Raw genomic sequence first — 19133 nt, 5'->3', positions numbered from 1 at the left:
AAATACACAAAAGAAGTCATATGAGAAAGAAACCCTATGATTGTAATGAATGTGGTAAAGCATTTTCATGTCACAGTAATCTTTATAGACACAAAAGAACTCATACGGGAGAGAAACCCTATAATTGCAATGAGTGTGGTAAAACATTCGCATGTCGCAGTAATCTTCAAAGACACAAAAGAACTCATACAGGAGAGAAACCCTATGATTGCAATGAGTGTGGTAAAGCCTTTGCATACAGCAGTGTTCTTCACAAACATGAAAGAAGTCATACTAGAGAAAAATTCTATGAGTGTGATCAATGTGGTAAAACTTTCGCACGTCATAGAGGTCTTCAGAATCATAAAGAACATCATACTCTTGAGAAACCATATGAATGTACTCAATGTGGTAAAGCCTTTGCATATTGGAATAATCTTTCTATACATGAAAGAAGTCATACTGTAGAGAAACCCTATGAATGTGAGCACTGTGATAAAGCCTTTCCAAGTCACAGTTCTCTTCAAATACACGAAAGAACTCATACGGGAGAGAAACCCTATCTTTGCAACGATTGTGGTAAAGCATTTGCATGTCGCAGTAATCTTCTAATACACAAAAGAACTCATACTGGAGAGAAACCCTATGATTGTAATGAGTGTGGCAAAGCCTTTGCATGTCGTAGCAGTCTTCAAAAACATGAAAGAACTCACACTGGAGAGAAACCTTATAAATGTACTCAGTGCAGTAAAGCCTTTGCACGTCGCAGTGATCTTCATATACATGAAAGAAGTCACACTGGAGAGAAACCCTATGAGTGTAATCAGTGTGGAAAAGCGTTTTTACATTGCATTAGTCTTCAGAGGCATGAACGAACTCACACTGGAGAGAAACCTTATAAATGTAATCAATGCAGTAAAGCCTTTACACGTCACTTTAGTCTTCAAATACATAAAAGAAGTCATAGTGGAGAGAAACCCTATGAATGTAATCAATGTGGTAAAGCCTTTGCAAGTCGTAGTAGCATTCGAAATCATGAAAAGCATCATACTGTTGAGAAACCTAATTAATGTAATCACTGTGGCAAAGCCTGTGCATGTCCTGTCATCTTTAAATGCGTAAAAGAAATCATACTGGAAAGAATCTCTGAGTGTAGTCAATGTAGACAAGGCTTTGTATGTCACAGTAGTCTTCGTTATCACAAAAATGTCATACTGGAGAGAAACCCTTTGAAGGTAATTGATGCAGTAAGCTTTGGTACATAAGTGTACTCTTCAGACACATCAAAGAACTCACACTTGAGAGAAACCCTAAGAATGTAATCACTGTGATGATGTCTCTGCATGTTACAGAGCCATAAAAGAATTCCTACTCAGAGAAACACCTTGAATCTAATAAATGCAGGAAAGCCTTGCACACCAAGCACATTTTTCCCACTGAACCACCTCACTGGGGTTTATGTAAAATCAGTAGAGCCATTTCATCATTAAAATATTGTTTGTAAAGTATTGTAATTTATTTATAAATTATCATCTAAGGATAGGGGAACACCGTAATTAATAAAACCTATTTGCAAAAGAAAATGACTTTATACTAACATCATTTTATGGGTTACATTTGTTTATTCTGAGGAATTAATACTTGTTCTTAACACTTCCTCAGAAACACAGTGAATGGGAAAGAATTGTCTCAGTGGGTAAAGGCGGCTGCTGCTAAGCCAGGTGACCTGAGTTTATATGTAATATGGAGACCCGCATTACTCAGACAAGTTTTTCTCTGATTACTACACCTGGGCTGTCACATATGCACACACTAGCCAACACATACGTACATATTTTTGAAACTTGAATAAGGGACAATGAGTTCACTTATCAGTTGAAGGTACTTGCTGCAAAACTTAACTACCTGAGTTTGATCTTTAGAACTCTTCTAGGAGAACTAGGGAATAGATACCCATAAATTGTCTTCTGATGGCATGTGCACAACACAGCACAGGTATATACACACAGGTAAAATGTATTAAAGATGAAATTAAAACAAACCAAAATATTGCTAATATAAGAAACTATTTACCAGTCATAATTAATGTATTTTAGTATTCCAAGAAGTGATTCTGTTCATTAAAACAATGATGGTTCCTGTTTGACTCTTACATTATCTTTTCATTCTCTGATTTCAAAGATAGGTCATTTTCAAAACATCTCAGCTAGGTGTACTATTTGGATGCCTGTAATCTCAGCACTTGGGCAATAGAAGCAGATGGATTTTTCTGAGTTGCAGGCCAGCATGGGCCACATAGTGAGTTTCAGGATAGCATACCTATGTAGAGAGACCCTGTCTCAAAAAAATTCAAAACAACAAAACCCAAAAACAACAACAACAAAATCCTAAACCAATCAATCCTATTATGGGTCTTTTTCTAATAGTATCTGGATGAGGTGAGAATTTTGTAATATAGGTTTACTTTTTAAAAAACAGAAATATTATAGGACTATGTTTTTGTTTTAATCCCAAGTGTGGGTACATGGAGCTTCTTCACAGTAGGTGACTATGATTTGCCTCATACTTTAGCAGAAGTGTGATTTTATCAGAGGCAGTATGAGTTGCTGGTTAGTGATTGGATGTTGTTGGTTGATGTTGTTAAGTAGTTGTGCAAAAAGAAACAAGACAAAGAAATTAGATATCCTGACACTGAAGATCAACCTTTCCTCAGGAAGTAGTCTAATATTAAAGTTGCTTCCTTTTCCCTTTATGATTTTTTTCTCTCCTACCTAGTGTTAGGGGGGTTAAAAAGGAGTGGAGAAGGGTGGAAGAAAGAAGAATTCACAAAGTAGCAAATGCCTGCTACAGGTGGCACCCATATGTGAGGATAGGCAGAATTGGAAATTTGATTTCAAATGCTGTAGAGGAAACAGCAGGGGATGAAGGAATATTTGTTTCAAGATGCCAGCAAAACATTTATTTTTTTGGCTACTACTGCTGGGTATAATACTACTACTATTGCCTGTTTTGCTCCCAGAGGAGATTTTTCTGGTTTCAGTTTGTTTTCTTTCTTTCTCCCTACATTTTGTTTCAAAAAAAGGAAGGAAGGAAGGAAGGAAGGAAGGAAGGAAGGAAGGAAGGAAGGAAGAAAGGAAGGAGAGAGAAAGAAAGAAAAAAGAAAGAAAGAAAGAAAGAAAGAGAAAAAGAAAAACGGCAGATACAGGAAAAGAAAGGGGTTCTGTTCTTATTTCTGAAAGGTTTACAGAATTGGCAGGACTACTGGGTGATGGTCAAAGCATTTGGGAAGCAAGAAGCACTGGAAAAGAGAGAACAAATAGATTCCGGTACAGTGACTATGCAAGAGAGTAGGACTTTCTCACATAAAAGAAGGAAAGAAACTGCTGGAGGGTGGTCAGGCCAGAGAAAAGCTGAAAAGATAAGAGGACAGTCTGATGAAACAAACCATTTCAAAAGAAAGGGTTAGTGTAAAACATCTGTGCAACGAGAGTGGACACAGGGGCAGCTAGGGTTTTGAAATCACCATCAACTTTCCCAGTAGTCTTGTGCCTGCTAACAGGATAGAATAAAGTTAAGATAGGATGGCCTATAGAAGTGATAGATCTAAGGCATTTTAAGGAGTCCATGGTTTCATGTGGTACGAACTTGCCGTATATGAAACAAACTGTAAATAACTGGCCTACTTAAAATAAAATTATTCCCCAAGACTGGAAGGGATTGGTGATAGCTGTACTAGAGGCCAGTCAGCAACTGCAATGGTTAACATGGTAGAGGGAAGGAGCTTTGAATATTGAACAGTGAAGTAGAGCGAGGGGAATGAATATAGTAAAAGATCAATTGCTGTATGAAGGGTGGTACCCTAAAATACATGAACAGAGTCTATTTGTTGACGTTACTATAGAATCAGGTCACTTAGTGGCTTTAGGAACTTGGGACTAAGTTGAGAAGCCTGGGATAAGATGCACTTTGTTTACAAAGAGTACACAACAATCTGGAGAAGCCTTCACTGGGGATGGCAAGGTGACTGGCAGAGTCTGGGAGGAGAGGAGGGAGGGGAAGCTTCAATTCAGATGTAAAGTAAATAAATTAATTAATGAACAAATAAAAATTTGCCCCCAGGCGATATAAATTCAAGCTGTCAGAAACATTTCTCTACAGAGCATTCTCAACTGCCTTTATATAGGCCTGTCTGATTTGAACAAATTGAGACCTGGAAGCCCCCTTTGCTGAAAATAATAGGAGAGAGGTAGTCGTCTATCATTGCAGATAGGTGTATGGTGTGAAATGTACTTTGATAAGGTAAAGATTCTCTGAATTTACTATTTTATTTCACCAAAAAAAGTTTGCTCATAAATGTCAAGAAAAAGGAGAAATCAAAGGTTCAATTTCTGTGCTGCTTAAGGGAGCTTGCAGCCAAGCCTTGTGACCTGAGTTTGGCCCTTGGAATCCATAAGGGACCAACTCCTGCACACTGTCCTCTGACCTCTACCTGTGCACTGTGGAATATTGAGCCACTTCCCACCCTGTGGCAAATGTGCACACGTATACACCCACTCAGAAGAAATAAATACACAAATGCATAAAAAATGTGGCAATAGTGAGTTCTTATCCACGTGTTTGGTAATGACGAAGCTCTTGTGGCCAGAGATTTAGGGTGCTGCTATGGAAGCAGGACTAGAGGCTGGGAGGCTTGGAGCCTAGATTAGGGGTAGAGGTGAGCAGGAGAGCAGAGGCTGGGTGGGGTGGGGCCATCATCAAAGAAGGTGGAGTCAAGGCAGGGGACCAGAGAGGCAGTTAAGGGCAAGCATAGAATGAGACTGAAGGGCTGGGCCAGAAAAAAGAATAGAAACAACCAGGGCAGGGCTGGGCTGAGCAAAGGCGGCCTGCAGCCGGGTAGGTGAAATGATTGATTGTGTGGGGGAACAGAAAAGACAAAATGTACCTTATCATCAGGATGAATATGTAAAGTATAAAAGGAATCTTTTAAACTGAAGCCTATTAAAATCAAATCTTTAATAGCGGCGGACTTAGGTAAATGAGGCTATAAAGCTCCATTGGCCACACAGTGGCATTAACATTCCCTAAGTCAGTCAATAATCTCCATTTACCAGGTTTCTTTTTAATGACAAAAACAGGATAATTCCAGGAAGGAAAAGGGGGTTCTAGGTGCACAATCTCTCTGACTAACTCATGAAGAGCCTGTAACTTTTCTATATAAGGGCATATTGAGGTATCTAGAGATACTCATTAAATTTCCATGTAATTTTTGTGGGTGGTGTTTTTTTTCCCAAGGCCCCAGTGAAAAACCCAATTGATGTTTATGCTTAAAAATTCCTTGCTCCCCCCCCCCCCGCCCCTGCTCTGGTTTTTTGAGACAGGGTTTCGCTGTGTAGCCTTGGCTGTCTTGTACCAGGCTGGCCTCGAACTCACAGAAATCCACCTGCTTCTGCCTCCTGAGGACTGGGATTAAAGGAATGTGCCACCACCGCATTTGTGTTTGTGGAGTAGGTAGCACTAGAGGAGGAAATATGGATCTTTGCATTACTTTGTTGAATAAACTCTCTTCCCCTAAATTAATGGGAGCATGAGTAAGACGGTGGAACCGCCACTATGGCTTCTTGTAATGAGCCTATAAGACAGCAGAGCTGTCAGGAGCAAAATTAAGAGACATTTTTGGTGACGATGACTGTGTAACGCCCTTAAGGTATTGAGAGCTTGTAAAACAGCAGAGCTGTTGAGGATAGATTAGAAGATATTCTTAGTGACAGTACCTAAAGCACCCTTAAGGCAGCTGGTGTGTGTGTGTGTGTGTGTGTGTGTGTGTGTGTGTGTGTGTGTGTGAAAGAATGATGAGCTAAGCGATGCTCTGGAATAAGTATAACAAAGTAATGCCCTTAAGGCATTAAGTAATGAAATTAGGTAATGTCAGCTGATTAGCAGCTAGTGCTTGTGAAAGAGTGGTAAGGTAAGCCATGCCCCACCAAAAGTGTATAAAAACCGAAGCCTGAGCCCACACAGGTGCGGCAGGCTAGACTCTTGGTGAGGAAGCCACAAGACTGCCAATTAACCAGCCTATTCCCGAATGGCTATTTAAAAATCCCAGACCACCTTAACAAACCAGCCCTGGAAGTACCACCTTATCAGACCAGCCCTGGAAGGTGGCTCCCAAGCAACCGAATCTTCCTTCACATCTGAGGCCTGATAGAGAAACTCCAAGGCCCATCAAGTCATCAGAAGATGCGGCTGAGGCCCAGCAGGAACTTCAAAGTTCCAGGACCTAGAAGACACTGAAACACCGATTCCGGAGACAACATGTCTGAGCCCGTACCCGTGGCCAGGTTGTATTCCCCATAAGATGTATAATGTGCTATGCAATTCTTAGATATCTGTGTGATTTGTGTGATTAAAGCAGCATTCAAAAATCATTCTGGCGTTGGCTTTTATAGATACCTTGCTGCCCTTTTGTGGCATCTCAGTTGAAGTCCTCTGGTATAATCAAGTGCTCGTGACATTTAGAGAGAAAGAAGAAAAATGAAACTCCTCCAGAGGGAATTTCTATAAGCTACAAGAGGGAGCTGAGAGGGGGTATGTCATGGCCCAGATGGGCTCCAGCCTAGAGAAGCTGAAGCATGAGCCCTGCCTGAGGAAGAGGCCTAGGAGGGTTTAAGGAAGAGACAGAGGGACAGATCTGAGGGGGTATAAGGAGTTTCATGAGGGAGCTGAGAGCAGAAGATGCAGGGCTGTAGGCAAGAGCCGAGAAACAACAGCGGGACTGCAGGCGGGACTGCAGGCGGGACTGGAGGCGGGACTGCAGGCTCTAGGGGGAGGCGAGAGAGGAGAGCTAGCCAGACGGGTGTAGTAGGCCAGAACGGAAAGACGCAACATAAGTGCCCGAGGGGATGTCTTGGGAGAGCATAGATGGCTCTAGGAGCCACAGAGACACTTACAGCACTGGCAAGGAGACGAGTGTTTAGAGCAGGTGAGAGACCCAAAGATTAAAAATCAGTGGCTATTATTTTAAAGTCTAAGGCCTGAACTAAGGCTAGCTGGGTGGAGACATGTCCAATAACACCCTGAGGGGAAGACTGGTCTTACTGCCTTCTTTCCCCCGCCCTCTAATTATACATTTGCTAGGAAACCAGCCCATATGACCAGGCCAGAACTATTTGTAGTCTTGGCACCTAAAGTGGACCAGTCATTTCAAAAGTCAATTTCCTTTATCCAATCATGTAATGCCAAAGCATGTACATCACTGCTTGCAAGGTTTTTTTTTCCCCCTTAAAAACTCTATACCCCTAGACGTCAGGACCTCATTCCTCTTCTGTTTCCACAGGAGGTTTGTGTCCTGTGTTCAAACGTGTATACAATAATAATAATAATAAAAAAAACCTCATGTATTTACAGCGGAGTCTATTTATTCCTTGTCTTTTGGGGTTCACGAACTGGGCATAACACAGGTGAGACAGAGAAGTAACAGAGAAAGCAGACCCAAGAATTCGGGACCGAATTAGATGAATGGCAGGAGCCACCAGAAACAAATGGTCCACATATACTTTAGGAGTCAAATTGGCAGCTTGGTTTGGAGAGGCCAGGTTCCTTGGAAGAGAATTTACATATACCAAGCCTAGGATTCGGCACCAAATGAATGAAAAAAAAGAGATAAAGAGGAAAGACACAAAGGTTTATTGCAGATAAAAGGGAGAGCATAAAAAGAAAAAAAAAGGGACTGCATAGCCAGAGGCAGAGACATTTGGGAGAGTCCAAAGTAGAGATGACTTTGAGCCAGGCCTTCTGAGAAGAGGAGGGAAAGGGAGAGCCAAGAGTAAAGGGAAGAGCAACTGTAGGAAGGCAGCTTGGGAAGAGCAACCCTACACTGGGTGGGAGAAGTTTAGGGTACAACAGCCATACTCTTAAAAGTAGGAACTGAAAGACGCAGGGAGAACCTGGCGGTCTTGTCTGCTTTGATATGCTAACTAGGCACCTCAGATTGCCTTTTGTCCCCAGATAGAGACCTAACAGTAGGCGGGCAGAGCAAGGTCAGAGGCCACTCATTCCGGACAGCCCCGGAAGGAAGCCACACTGGCTCCTGCAGCTCACTATGGCAAACCCTCCTAGCTCACACGCTCAGAGCTCCCTGAAGCAGGTTACAGCCCCAGAACAGAGCCTGTGGCATGGCTGACCAGGAGTGCCCTCTATGGTTCTGATTGGCTACTGAGTCCTTAGTGACAGGAACAGCTTTCTTAGGTACAGAGTGCTGAGGAGTGTCACAGCACAGTGGTTCCCAACCCTGGCTTCCAGTCCAGGCACAGACCTGTCCCAGACCGGGAGAGATCAGCATTGCAGTAGAACTTGCGCCTGGACTTGAAAAGTAACCCTTAAAGTCTTCCTGTGCTCACTAGGCATTTTCTCTGCTTCCTCCTGAGCATACATAGTTACTCAATAAGCACCGTCAATCCTCCTGCCTCATACCTGAAAAGGCACCCAGCCCATCCACGTCAAAGTTGAACCACTTGATTGATATTCACCAGGCATCAGCAATTTCCATAGGATTGCTCACAGCTCTCTCGGCAGCACACTAGTAGCTCAAATATTAACACGTTTCCAGCCTCTTGTGGTGGCACTGACCTATCATGCCTATACTTTGGAGGTAGAGGCAGGACAAAAGGTTAAACCAGGTTAGTCTGTGACTCCACAATTAGGATCCCCAAAGGGGAGATTCCAGGATGAGGACCTGGGATGAGAAGATAAAGGTAGAAAGTTTGGGATCAGTAGGTCTTGCACAAGCTGATGGCTCTTGCTTGTGGGAACAAAGTCCAAGAATGGAGTCATGTGAGAAAAATCCTGAGTGCTTGTGAGAAATAAGACAAGAGACTTGCAACCTCAGTTTCTTCAAAACATAGACTTGTTCTTAGAGTGTGTTTTTGTGCTCCTTCCAGGAGCGAACTCATTCATTTAGGAGTGAGTTTATTGCAGATTGCTTGTCCTTACTTGATGCTGTTACTCAGTTAAAATTTGACGACTGTGGAAAAGCATGTTTTTACCATGTGTGGCTCATCCTTTGTGACTGTATACAGGATAAACTCATAAGACCTTTCTCAACCCTCAAACTGACTGAGGCTCTGATGAAGCTGTCTTGCATGAGACTTTTAAGTCAGCCTTATTTGTCAGCTCCATGCTCCCAGATCCCACTGCCTCTACAGTGGTGACAGGGCTCCAGCCCTGTGCCATGCACCCATCCTCTCACTGGGAGATTCTAGGCACAATCTCCACCCCTGAGCCACAACTCCATTATTTTTTCTTCAAATATTGCATTGCACTCATATATATAAATATCTATATATTTGCTATATCTATGTTTTGGATTCAAAAGCTCCAACTGTGTTCTGCGCTCCCCTGCCCACACAGGTTATGTCTCCCTCTCAAAGTGAGCTTGTACTCCTGGGTGGGCAGTTGTGATGTACACATCATATCAGAAGTCATAGCATGTCAGGAAGGAGTGATGGGAATCAGAAGGCCAGAGTGGAAGGAACTGTGGTGTGCTAGGGTCAGATGGGCATTGTCTGTAAGGTCCAGGCTGGCCTCCCAGTGCATGATAAGTCCCACTCATCACCCCAAGACTTGGAAAAGTGGTCCCTGTGGCTTGAGCTTGTAGAGGTGAAGAACAGAAGCTGAACAGCTAAGCTATGTCCTCGGCAGTACTGTGCCTGCAGCAGCTACATCTTGAGGGATTGGCTGAGAACGAATTTTATGTCCTTGTCCATCTGTCTTGCAGTGAGGTGGGAAGGGACAGAGGCAGAGACATACCTTGGTACACTTAGTAGGGGCTCGCCTGTCACCTGCCAGTCCTCCTAATCAAACCAAAGGAAGTCAACAGTCCATGAGGTAGGACTGTTCATAGGAGTGCTTCCATAAGCCAAGAGGATGTCCCTGAAGGGGGAACTAAGGTCCAGGAACTGGCAGATGAATGTTGAAAAGGGGTGGGCACCCCAAGATGGAGACAGGAGGCAGGGACACACTGAGTGGCATATAGGAGATAGCTTCACTATAAGACAAGCATAGCACCATGCTCCTGGGGCACAGAGTAGAGGAAGGCAGAGGGATCAAGAGTTCAAGTCAACCTGGCTACATAGAGAGTATGAGTCAACCTGGACTGTGAGAGACCTTGCCTCAAAAGAAAGGTGTGGAAGGAATAAGGGGGGAAGAGAGAGGAAAGAAAGAGGCTAAGGGGAAAGGGGGTATGGAAGGGAGAAAGAAAAGGGATGGAAAGAGAAGAAAGGGAAGGGAAAGGAAATGGAGGGAAGCCTCCCTAGCTTCCTCATTCAGTGGCACAGATCTGTGATTCAGTACTTAGGAGGCTGAGGCAGGAGAATCAGGAGTTCAAAGGCAGCAGAGGCAACTTAGACTCTATCTCAAAACACACAAATACATAATTGCTCATAACTAGGTTTTTTTTTGGGGGGGGTTTGATTTGGACTTTTGAGACAAGATGTCAGTGTGCAACTGTCCAAGCCCCCTTTATCAATATTTTCAGGTCCGATGGTCTCAGTGGGTGGAGTGGTGGCCGACTGAGACCAGCATTTACTAGACCTTTGCACAAACAGGATGTGGTGATGATACCTGTCATCCCAATCCTGAGGAAGTGGAGGCAGGTAAGTCTTGAGTTCAAGGTCTATCTGGACTACATGAGCCCCTTATAAAAATAAAACCCAGATGGGCAGTGGTGGTGCACACCTTTAACCCATCACTCTGGAGACAGAGGCAGGTGGGTATCTGTGAGTTCAAGTCCAGCCTGGTCTATAGATCCAGTTTCAGGAAAATTAGGGTTACACAGAGAAACACTGTCTCAAAAACGAGAGTTGCCCAACTACAAACTTCAGCAACACCCCCTCTGCAAAAAAAAAAAGAAGGATAGAAACAAAAAATCAGGGCTCAGGGATGGCTTAGCTGTTAAAGCTTCTCACAGCCAAGTCTGATGGATGTGGACTGGTCCTCAGAACCCATATGGCAGAAGAGGCCTGGGTCCCGCAGGCTGCCATCTGACTTTTGAACCATACCAGGGGAAACACCAAGTGGTGCTATGTAGCTGAGGACGATTTCAAATTTTAGAGCCTCCTGAGTGCTAGAGGAGCCAACTTACCTGGGTTGCCATGTTGAGGCTGGAAGCACGGCTCTGTGCACCCTAGGCAAGCACTGCGAACTGAGCTTCAGCACCAACCCCTGGACTCGTTCACATGTTAAATTTTTTTCAAATGTGCATTGGTGTTTTGCCTGCATAAATGTCTGTGAATGGGTCAGATCTTGGAGTTATGGACAGGAGTGAGCTGCCGCATGCATGCTGGGATTTAAACCCAACTCCTCTGGAAGAACAGTGACTGCTCTTAACCACTGGGCCACCTCTGCAGCCTGTTGAACTTGATAACTCACCCTGCACATTCCTCGGTTCCTGACACAATGTTAACATACCATAGACTTGGACAAGGTGGAGTTCATGACAAATTTGTCATTTACTATTTTTTTTAAATACACAAATGATCAAATCTAGAAGTGCTCTTACCTCAGGCTGTCTGTTGCTTTTTAGAGACAAAAAATGAGCATCTTGACTCATGACTGCACTCTCACCACTGATAGTCCTGGGACATTTTACATTTATCTATCTATCTATCTATCTATCTATCTATCTATCTATCTATCTATCTTTATTGTATTCTATGTGAGCACATGTGTGTTCACACATGATTCAGGGTGGGAAGTGACATGCCTCTATTCCTGAACCATGTTCCATCATCCCCTTTTTATTTTTAAACATGAGATATCCACAGTGACTTTGATTGACATGTTGTAACTGTTACTTGATACATGAGTATCCTATTAGCAAGCAAATTATGAATGTAATGGATAATAATAGAACAGTGAAATCATTGTGCGTAATAGTGTGCTTCCAGGAACAGGGATGCAAACTATGTCCAGTACTATTGGTAATATTATTATATTTGTCAGAAAAACCCAGAGGATCACTTTAAGAGAGACCCATGTGATTAGTAGTTCTGGTATCTTGTAAAACATAAGCCTTTATTCAGCTTTTATAGGAATATAAATGCTATGATGTCCTATGCAAATGGGAAGCGAATCAAATCCAAAGAAAAAATTAAATGCAGTCCCTTCTTCAGATGGATGAGTGAGTATGTTTCCAAGGTCTAGTCATAAACACATTGCCATTAGTAAAGGTAACAGGAACTGGATCTGTCCAAACTACAAGTCGAAGAAAAGGATGACGAGGAAGAACAATACACATATTCAGAGATGCTCACAGCAGATGCACAGGTCAGAGAAGATAGCATCCCATAAAAAATTCTCAGATGACACAGGGCTCTGAGAGCTAATTACAATATCTTCTCCCTTGGTACATAAAGCCTGAACTAGATCCTACATGGACAGACTTGATGATAGGTCACTATCTCTTTTTGCTCTTTAACTGGAAATTTGCTCTCTTTCTGGTGAGTTTCCCTGTGTCCTCATGCTGTACCATTGTCCTTGATGGCCTGGAGCCAGAGGAACTGAAGAGAAATCCATAATGATTCGGTATATCCATTAGCAATAACAAATACAACTTCACTTTTTTTTTTTTCAGCCAACCAGGATTCTTTTCTTTCTCTACCCTCCCCCCCCACCTCCACACCCACCCCACTCTGCTGAGACAGGGTTTCTCTGTGTAGCCTTGGCTGTCCTAGACACACTTTGTAGAACAGGCTGGCCTCAAACTCAGAGATCTTCCGCCTCTATTTCCCTGACTGCTGGGATTACAGGCATGTGCCACCACACCTGGTTTAGGATTTAATCTCAAAGTGTTTAAACCACACAGGCCTACTTAAAGGCAGTTAGAATGCTCTGTACAGAAATGTTCTTTTTGGCTCTCAAACATGTATCACCTGGGGGCAAATTTTAAAAACTGAAAGTGCAAGAACACCCCTGGGTGGGTTGGAGAGATGGCTCAGAGATTAAGAGCACTGGCTGTTCTTCCAAAAGTCCTTAGTTCAATTCCCAGCAACCAGTGGTGGCTCATAACCATCTATAATGAGATCTGGTGCCCTCTTCTTGCCTGCAGGCACAAATGCAGACAGAATACTGTATAAATAATAAATAAATAAATAAATAAATCTTAAAAAAATAATAATAATACCGCCACGAACCGGCCCAGTCGGGCTCCCGTCGTCCGCGGGAGAACAAGGCTTTGGACAGGAAGACACGGTTTCGGCAAAGAATTGACAGACAGAGACACCTTGATGGTTTTGACTCTGCTGCAACTTTACTGAAATCAAGCTAGTATTTTTATAGTGATCTCACAAGGAAGCACCTTAAAATTGGCATGCTTTCCAGAACATTCAGACTTTTGGCAAGGATACAAAGTTTATGTTTTAACATAGGGCAGTGCCCACAAGAAATCTTTGCCTAGAAACTTTCTGATCAACGCAAACAAGAAACAAAAACCTCAAACTATGGTTTCATTATCACTGACTAGTGAAGAGGAAAGTCAGGAGCTGTAATAGTCCTCCAAGCCAAGTCGAATACCTGTCAAAGTCTAAACACACCTTGGTCAACCATCCTCCCTTATGTCCTGCTAAAGATTTATGATCTTCCCTAGAAACAAGACGCTGAAGGGAGGGGTAAACTCGTGCCAGCTGTACTTCTCCTGTTATTTTTTCTTAAGAAGGAGCCCATTATTTCTTTCTCTATTCTTATAATTTCTTCTGATATTAAATTTAATTCATTACTTTTCTTTAAACTTATTATTTTTATTAAAGCCTTTAACAATCTACTAATGATAAATTTCTTTATAAAATTAGTTGTGCTGTTTCAGGTGTCACAGAGAAAGATCAAAGAATTCATTACTCCAGCCCCAGAGCCACAACTGAAGAAGCGTAGAAATCTCAGAACACGTCTCTTTTCCAAGTGGGATGAGTTTGCCAGGGACCTTCCAGGGGGCGAATTTCCGGAGAAAGCATATCCCCCGTCCTGTAGCTTATGCTACTATGGCGACACTGGTGTAGGTGTGGCAGAATACCGCTTGGTATTCCCCCTTATGGCTTAGTAATTGTTGTCTTAATGTTCTATGTGCTCTTTCAATTATATCCTGGCCTTAAGGATTATAAGGAATGTCTATAATATGATTAATATTTGATTCTTTAGAGAACTCCTTAAACTTTTTATTATAGATTGGTTGTCAGTTTATATGTAAGTAGGTACTGGCATAACAAAAAAAGTGTAAGAAAAGAGCATCCTGCAAAAGCATTCTCTGAGGATGAGGTATAAGCCCCCCAAAATTTGGAATATATGTCGGTGCAGACATGCGCTTATGGTATTCCAAGAGCAGGAGCAAAGTGACTGATTTCCATTTCTGTAGTTAGTATCTTTAACTCTGGAAGTAACCTTAGCTTTATGAACATGAGAGTGTAAGGGAGCACACATGGAGCACTCCTGCACAACAGTCACATTTGTCTGAGCAGGATGTGGCACATGAAGTCTATTAGCATTAGTGTGTAGGTGTGGATGTTTTCCTTCTGGAAAAGTAAAAATAGGGCAGATTAATGCATCAGCTTGCCTAGCCCCTTCTGCAAGAAAACCAGGGAGGTTAGGGCGTGAACGAGTATGAGTAATAAACAAAGAATGTGTGTAGATTCCAACCAGATGTTGTAGTTCCTGTAGTAATAGGAGCATAACAGGATCCGAAAACAAAACTGCAGCAGTTTCTACTGCTGGAAACAATCCAACTACATAACCACAATCTGAAATAGTATTTAAGGGTTCATGAATTAACCATAATAGATGAATCAAACAATAGTTCCTCCTGTTGAGCTGAGGAAGAAATATTAATTGATTAGTGACTACCTGGACCATGAAGCCCTCCTACACCATTAGATGAGCCATCAATAACATAAGCACCTGTCTGTGCAATGGGAGGAGGTCGGGCAATATTTAGAATCACATGTTCAATTCATGAGAAAATCCCACACCTTGCTAGCTAATGACTTCATATCCTTCTACGATAATCTACAAATGAAATCTGAAAATCCATAGAGTTGTGTAACAGTCTTGAACATTGATTGTTAGCGGTAATATAGTGCAGCAACAAGAGTAAGGAAAGCAGTTAGTATTTCATGGCCCTTATAGTGTAAATAAATCCATTCCAAATTATTATTCTCTTGTGTTATAATATCTGTAGGAGACAATTTAGTGGGGATAATTGCTAAGTTTAAAGGCAGCAAAGGATCCTCGTGATACACAAATGTCTTTTAGTCTGGATTAAAAAAGCTAAGGTTGTTTTCTTATCCCATTAGATAATATGCAAAGACTGTGCAATGACATCTCAACCTATAGTTTTAAATAGTACGGTTAGTGCATAATTAGGTAGTCCTAAAGTAGGGTGTATCCAATTAATATCCCCTACTAACTTCTGAATTTTTTTTTTTGAGACAGGGTTCCTCTGTGCAGCGTTGGCTGTCCTGGACTCACTTTGTAGATCAGGCCAGCCTCAAACTCACAGCTATCCACCAGCCTCTGCCTTCCAGAGTACTAGGATTACAACACTCCCAGATAAAGAATTTTTAAAATTTATTTACCCTTATTTTATGTGTATTGGTGTTTTGCCTGCATGTATATCTGTAGTGAGGGTATCAGATCTTGGAGTTAAGACAGTTATGAACTGCCATGTGGGTACTGGAATGTGAACCTGGGTCCTCTGAAAGAACTATGAGTGCCTTTAACTGCTGAGCCATCTCCCCAGCCCCTCTGAAATAATTTTTAAATTGTCTTATCTAATGAGATTATTTTTTTTTTATTTTATGTACATGGGTATTTTAACTGCATGTATGTGAGGGTGTTGGATCCCCTGGAACAGGAGTTACAGACAGTTGTGAGCTGCCATGTTGGTGCTAGGGATTGAACCTGGGTCGTCTGGAAGAATAGTCATTGCCCTTAACCACTGAGCCATCTCTCTAACAGACTTTTTTTTTTGTAGTTTAACAGTTATTCTAGTAGCCAGTTGTCTCAAATATTGCAGTGTCTAATCATTACACATTTTCAGGTGCAATAAAAAGCCCATTTTTAGGTAGCATATCATGAGTCGTGGTACATATGAATTGTAGCTCTTCCTCTTTAAAGGTGGCCAACAGTAGATCATCCATATAATGAATTAAATAGGCTTGAAGGAATTGTTTTCACCTAGCTCATTTCAGACTCTGTCCTATACATCTCCAACTAAAGTTCCTTCTTCTGAAAACCAGAGATTATAATACTGTGTTCCTCTTTTCTCTAAAAAAAAAAAAAAAAAAAAAAAAAAAAAAAAAAAGATACACAAGCTTGACAAAGTCAGACCTTTCCCCCGTTTTTGCCCCATCATTCTTAGTCACCTCCTTCTCTGTGAGTCAACACTTTATTTTATAGCCAACTTCTGGTTCCTGTTCAATGCACTTGTCACCACTCTAGAGAGGATCTGGAAGAATGAAGCCAATAAATGAGGCAGACTAAAGTCTTATGAAAGAAATAGTCACCTTTATTCAGGGCCCCACACATTTATATTCTGAGAGTTAAGAAAGGTCATATGAGTCAAGTTTTCATGACTTCAAGCTGTAGGACACGCCAGACATGGAAAACAAGCTTTTCCATAAAGATTAGTTTAACATTTAATTGAAAAGCAACAACAAGCAATAATTACTTATCTGAACAAAACTCTTATCCACAATACCTGGGACGAGCACAGAAACACATTTCAGGAACAATTCTGTGTTTTGAAGAAACTGAGATCACAAGAATCTTTTCTTGTATTCTTGGTATAGTCTCACACACATTCAGAATTCTTCTCACATGACTCCATTCCAGAACACTGTTACAATTGTACACCTAAATTAAATTTTTATTTAAATTTAGAGAAAAAAAACACATAAAGCCCTTTTTACAATATGTATTCACACACACACACACACACACACACACACACACACACAAAAGCACATGTATGTCCTTAAACCATATATATGAAAATGACTCCATATTTTTTAAAGATTTATTTTATGTATGAGTGCTCTATCTGCATGAACACCTGCATGCCAGAAGAAGGAATCAGATCCCAGTGTAAGCCACCATGTGGTTGCTGGGAATTGAACTCAGGGACCTCTGGAAGAACGGACAGTGCTTTTAACCGCTATGCAATTCTCTGTAGCCTGACTCTATATTTTTTAAAGGTTTTTCTTCAAGTTTGTTATTTTAGTAATTAAAATATATACAACATATAAAAATATATAAAATGCATGTATTTCTTTACACCATTTACATACCTGGTGCCCAAGGAAGACAGAATAATGTATCAGATCTCCTGGACCTGGAATTGCAGGTAGTTCCGAGCCATCTGATGTGGATTCTAAAAACAAAACTGGGGTACCTAACAGAAGCAACTGTCCATCACCCAAATGTCATTATATTGCAGATGAAGATGCCCCATTAGTCCTACATCTTCTCTCACTTTTATATGATCAAAGTCTCTGCTACATGGTCATCAAAGTATTGAACGAATTTCTGTTCCTCTGTAAATGGACTCAGCACATTGCTTCATATTGTCATTGCTAACACTGTTCTCTTCATTCAGGCAAAGACAAGGAAGAATTTAGTTGAGTAGATATGAGTCCACAGTATACTAGGAAAACTCCATAATGTGATATGTGCTATGTTTACTTATTCTTTTTGTTTCTTTGAGACAGGATTGCTCTGCATGGCTATGGGTGTCCTAGAACTCACCATGTGGACCAAGATGGCCTCAAACTAAGAGATCCATTTGCATCTTTCCAAAATAAACCACTACACCCAACTGAGAGATGTTAAAAATGACACATCTTTGAAGGAGAGACAAATAAGATTTAAATGGGAACAATTATTATTTTATTGAACAGTAACACTTCAGGAACTGCTACAAAGTATTAACTTCAACTGGTAAATTGTTTCCTATGTTTTCAATATTTTGGTTATTTTCTATGCTTTGTTAATTTCATTTCTTTAAAAAACTTGACCTGTGCCATGGTATGCATGTACAAGGCAGAGGGCAACTTACAGGTGTCTATTCTTTACTTTCTCTATGTCAGTACTAAAGATCAAAGCAGTCAAATTTAGGAGAAAGTGTCTTAACCTGGCAAGTGACTGTAGTGGCACTCATGTGCTGGGCTGTGAGTGTGCATGCAACCCAAGTGTAGTGATCAGAGTAAAACCTATATGAGTAATGTAGCTCTCCCGGAGAGTAAAATCAGGCTGAGCAGAAACCACCTTTACCCACTGAGACAATTCTCTGCCATTCATTTATGTTTCTGAGAAAATGTTAAGAATAAGTATTTATCCCTCAGAATAAGCGAACATAACCCATAAAAATGGATGGCAGTATAAATATCATTTTCATTTGCAAATAGGTTTTATTATTCAAATTGTTCAGTGTAGTTCTGTTTTGTATACAATTTGAAAACAAGGCAATATTTTATTGATGAAATAATTCTACTAATCTTAAATGAACAACAGTGAGATTGCTCAACAGGAAAAATGTGTCTGCTATGCAAGGCTCTATTGCATTTATTAAACTGATGTATTTCTCTCCAGTAAAAACTCTTTCCTGCCGTTGAAGAAAACTGTAACATGCAGAGGCATCATCACACTCATTTCATTCATAGGGTTTCTCTCCAGTATGAATTCTTTGCCATGTTTGATGATTACACTGACATGCCAAAGTTTTATTGCATCAATTACATCCAGAAAGTTTCTCTCCAGTATGACCTCTTTCATGTTTTTGAAGATTACTTCGACTTGTAAAGGCTTTACCACACTGATTACATTCATAAGGTTTGCTTCCAGTATGACTTTTTTCATGCCTTTGAAGATAAATGACATGTGCAAAGGCTTTACCACATTGATTACATCCATAAGGTTTCTCTCCAGTATGAGTACTTTGATGTATTTGAAGATTACTTCTACAAGCAAAGGCTTTGCCACACTGATTACATCCATAGGGCTTCTCTCCAGTGTGAATTCTTTCATGTATTTGAAGATTACGGCGACTTGCAAAGGCTTTACCGCATTGACTACATTCATACGGTTTCTCTCCAGTATGAGTTCGTTCATGTGCTTGA

General features: G+C 41.2%; 2 protein-coding genes across 2 annotated transcripts in view; one reads left to right on the top strand and one right to left on the bottom strand.

The window, feature by feature from the left end:
• Nucleotides 1–2081, top strand: part of LOC129677134 (zinc finger protein 431-like) — a 38759-nt gene extending 36678 nt beyond the window's left edge. Inside the window, 1 exon segment of the mRNA XM_055607770.1 lies at nt 30–2081. Coding sequence (XP_055463745.1) covers nt 30–1244 — 1215 coding nt within the window. The 3' untranslated portion in view covers nt 1245–2081.
• Nucleotides 2082–16524: 14443 nt separating this feature from the next.
• Nucleotides 16525–19133, bottom strand: part of LOC129677036 (zinc finger protein 431-like) — a 17882-nt gene continuing 15273 nt past the window's right edge. Inside the window, exon 4 of the mRNA XM_055607590.1 lies at nt 16525–19133. This exon is cut by the window's right edge and continues 900 nt beyond it. Within this exon, the coding sequence (XP_055463565.1) occupies nt 18746–19133 (388 nt within the window). The 3' untranslated portion in view covers nt 16525–18745.

Source organism: Psammomys obesus, unplaced genomic scaffold (assembly GCF_907164565.1).
Source record: "Psammomys obesus unplaced genomic scaffold, mPsaObe1.curated_primary_1811, whole genome shotgun sequence".
NCBI lineage: Eukaryota > Metazoa > Chordata > Mammalia > Rodentia > Muridae > Psammomys > Psammomys obesus.
This window is presented reverse-complemented; position numbering and strand designations above follow the sequence as displayed.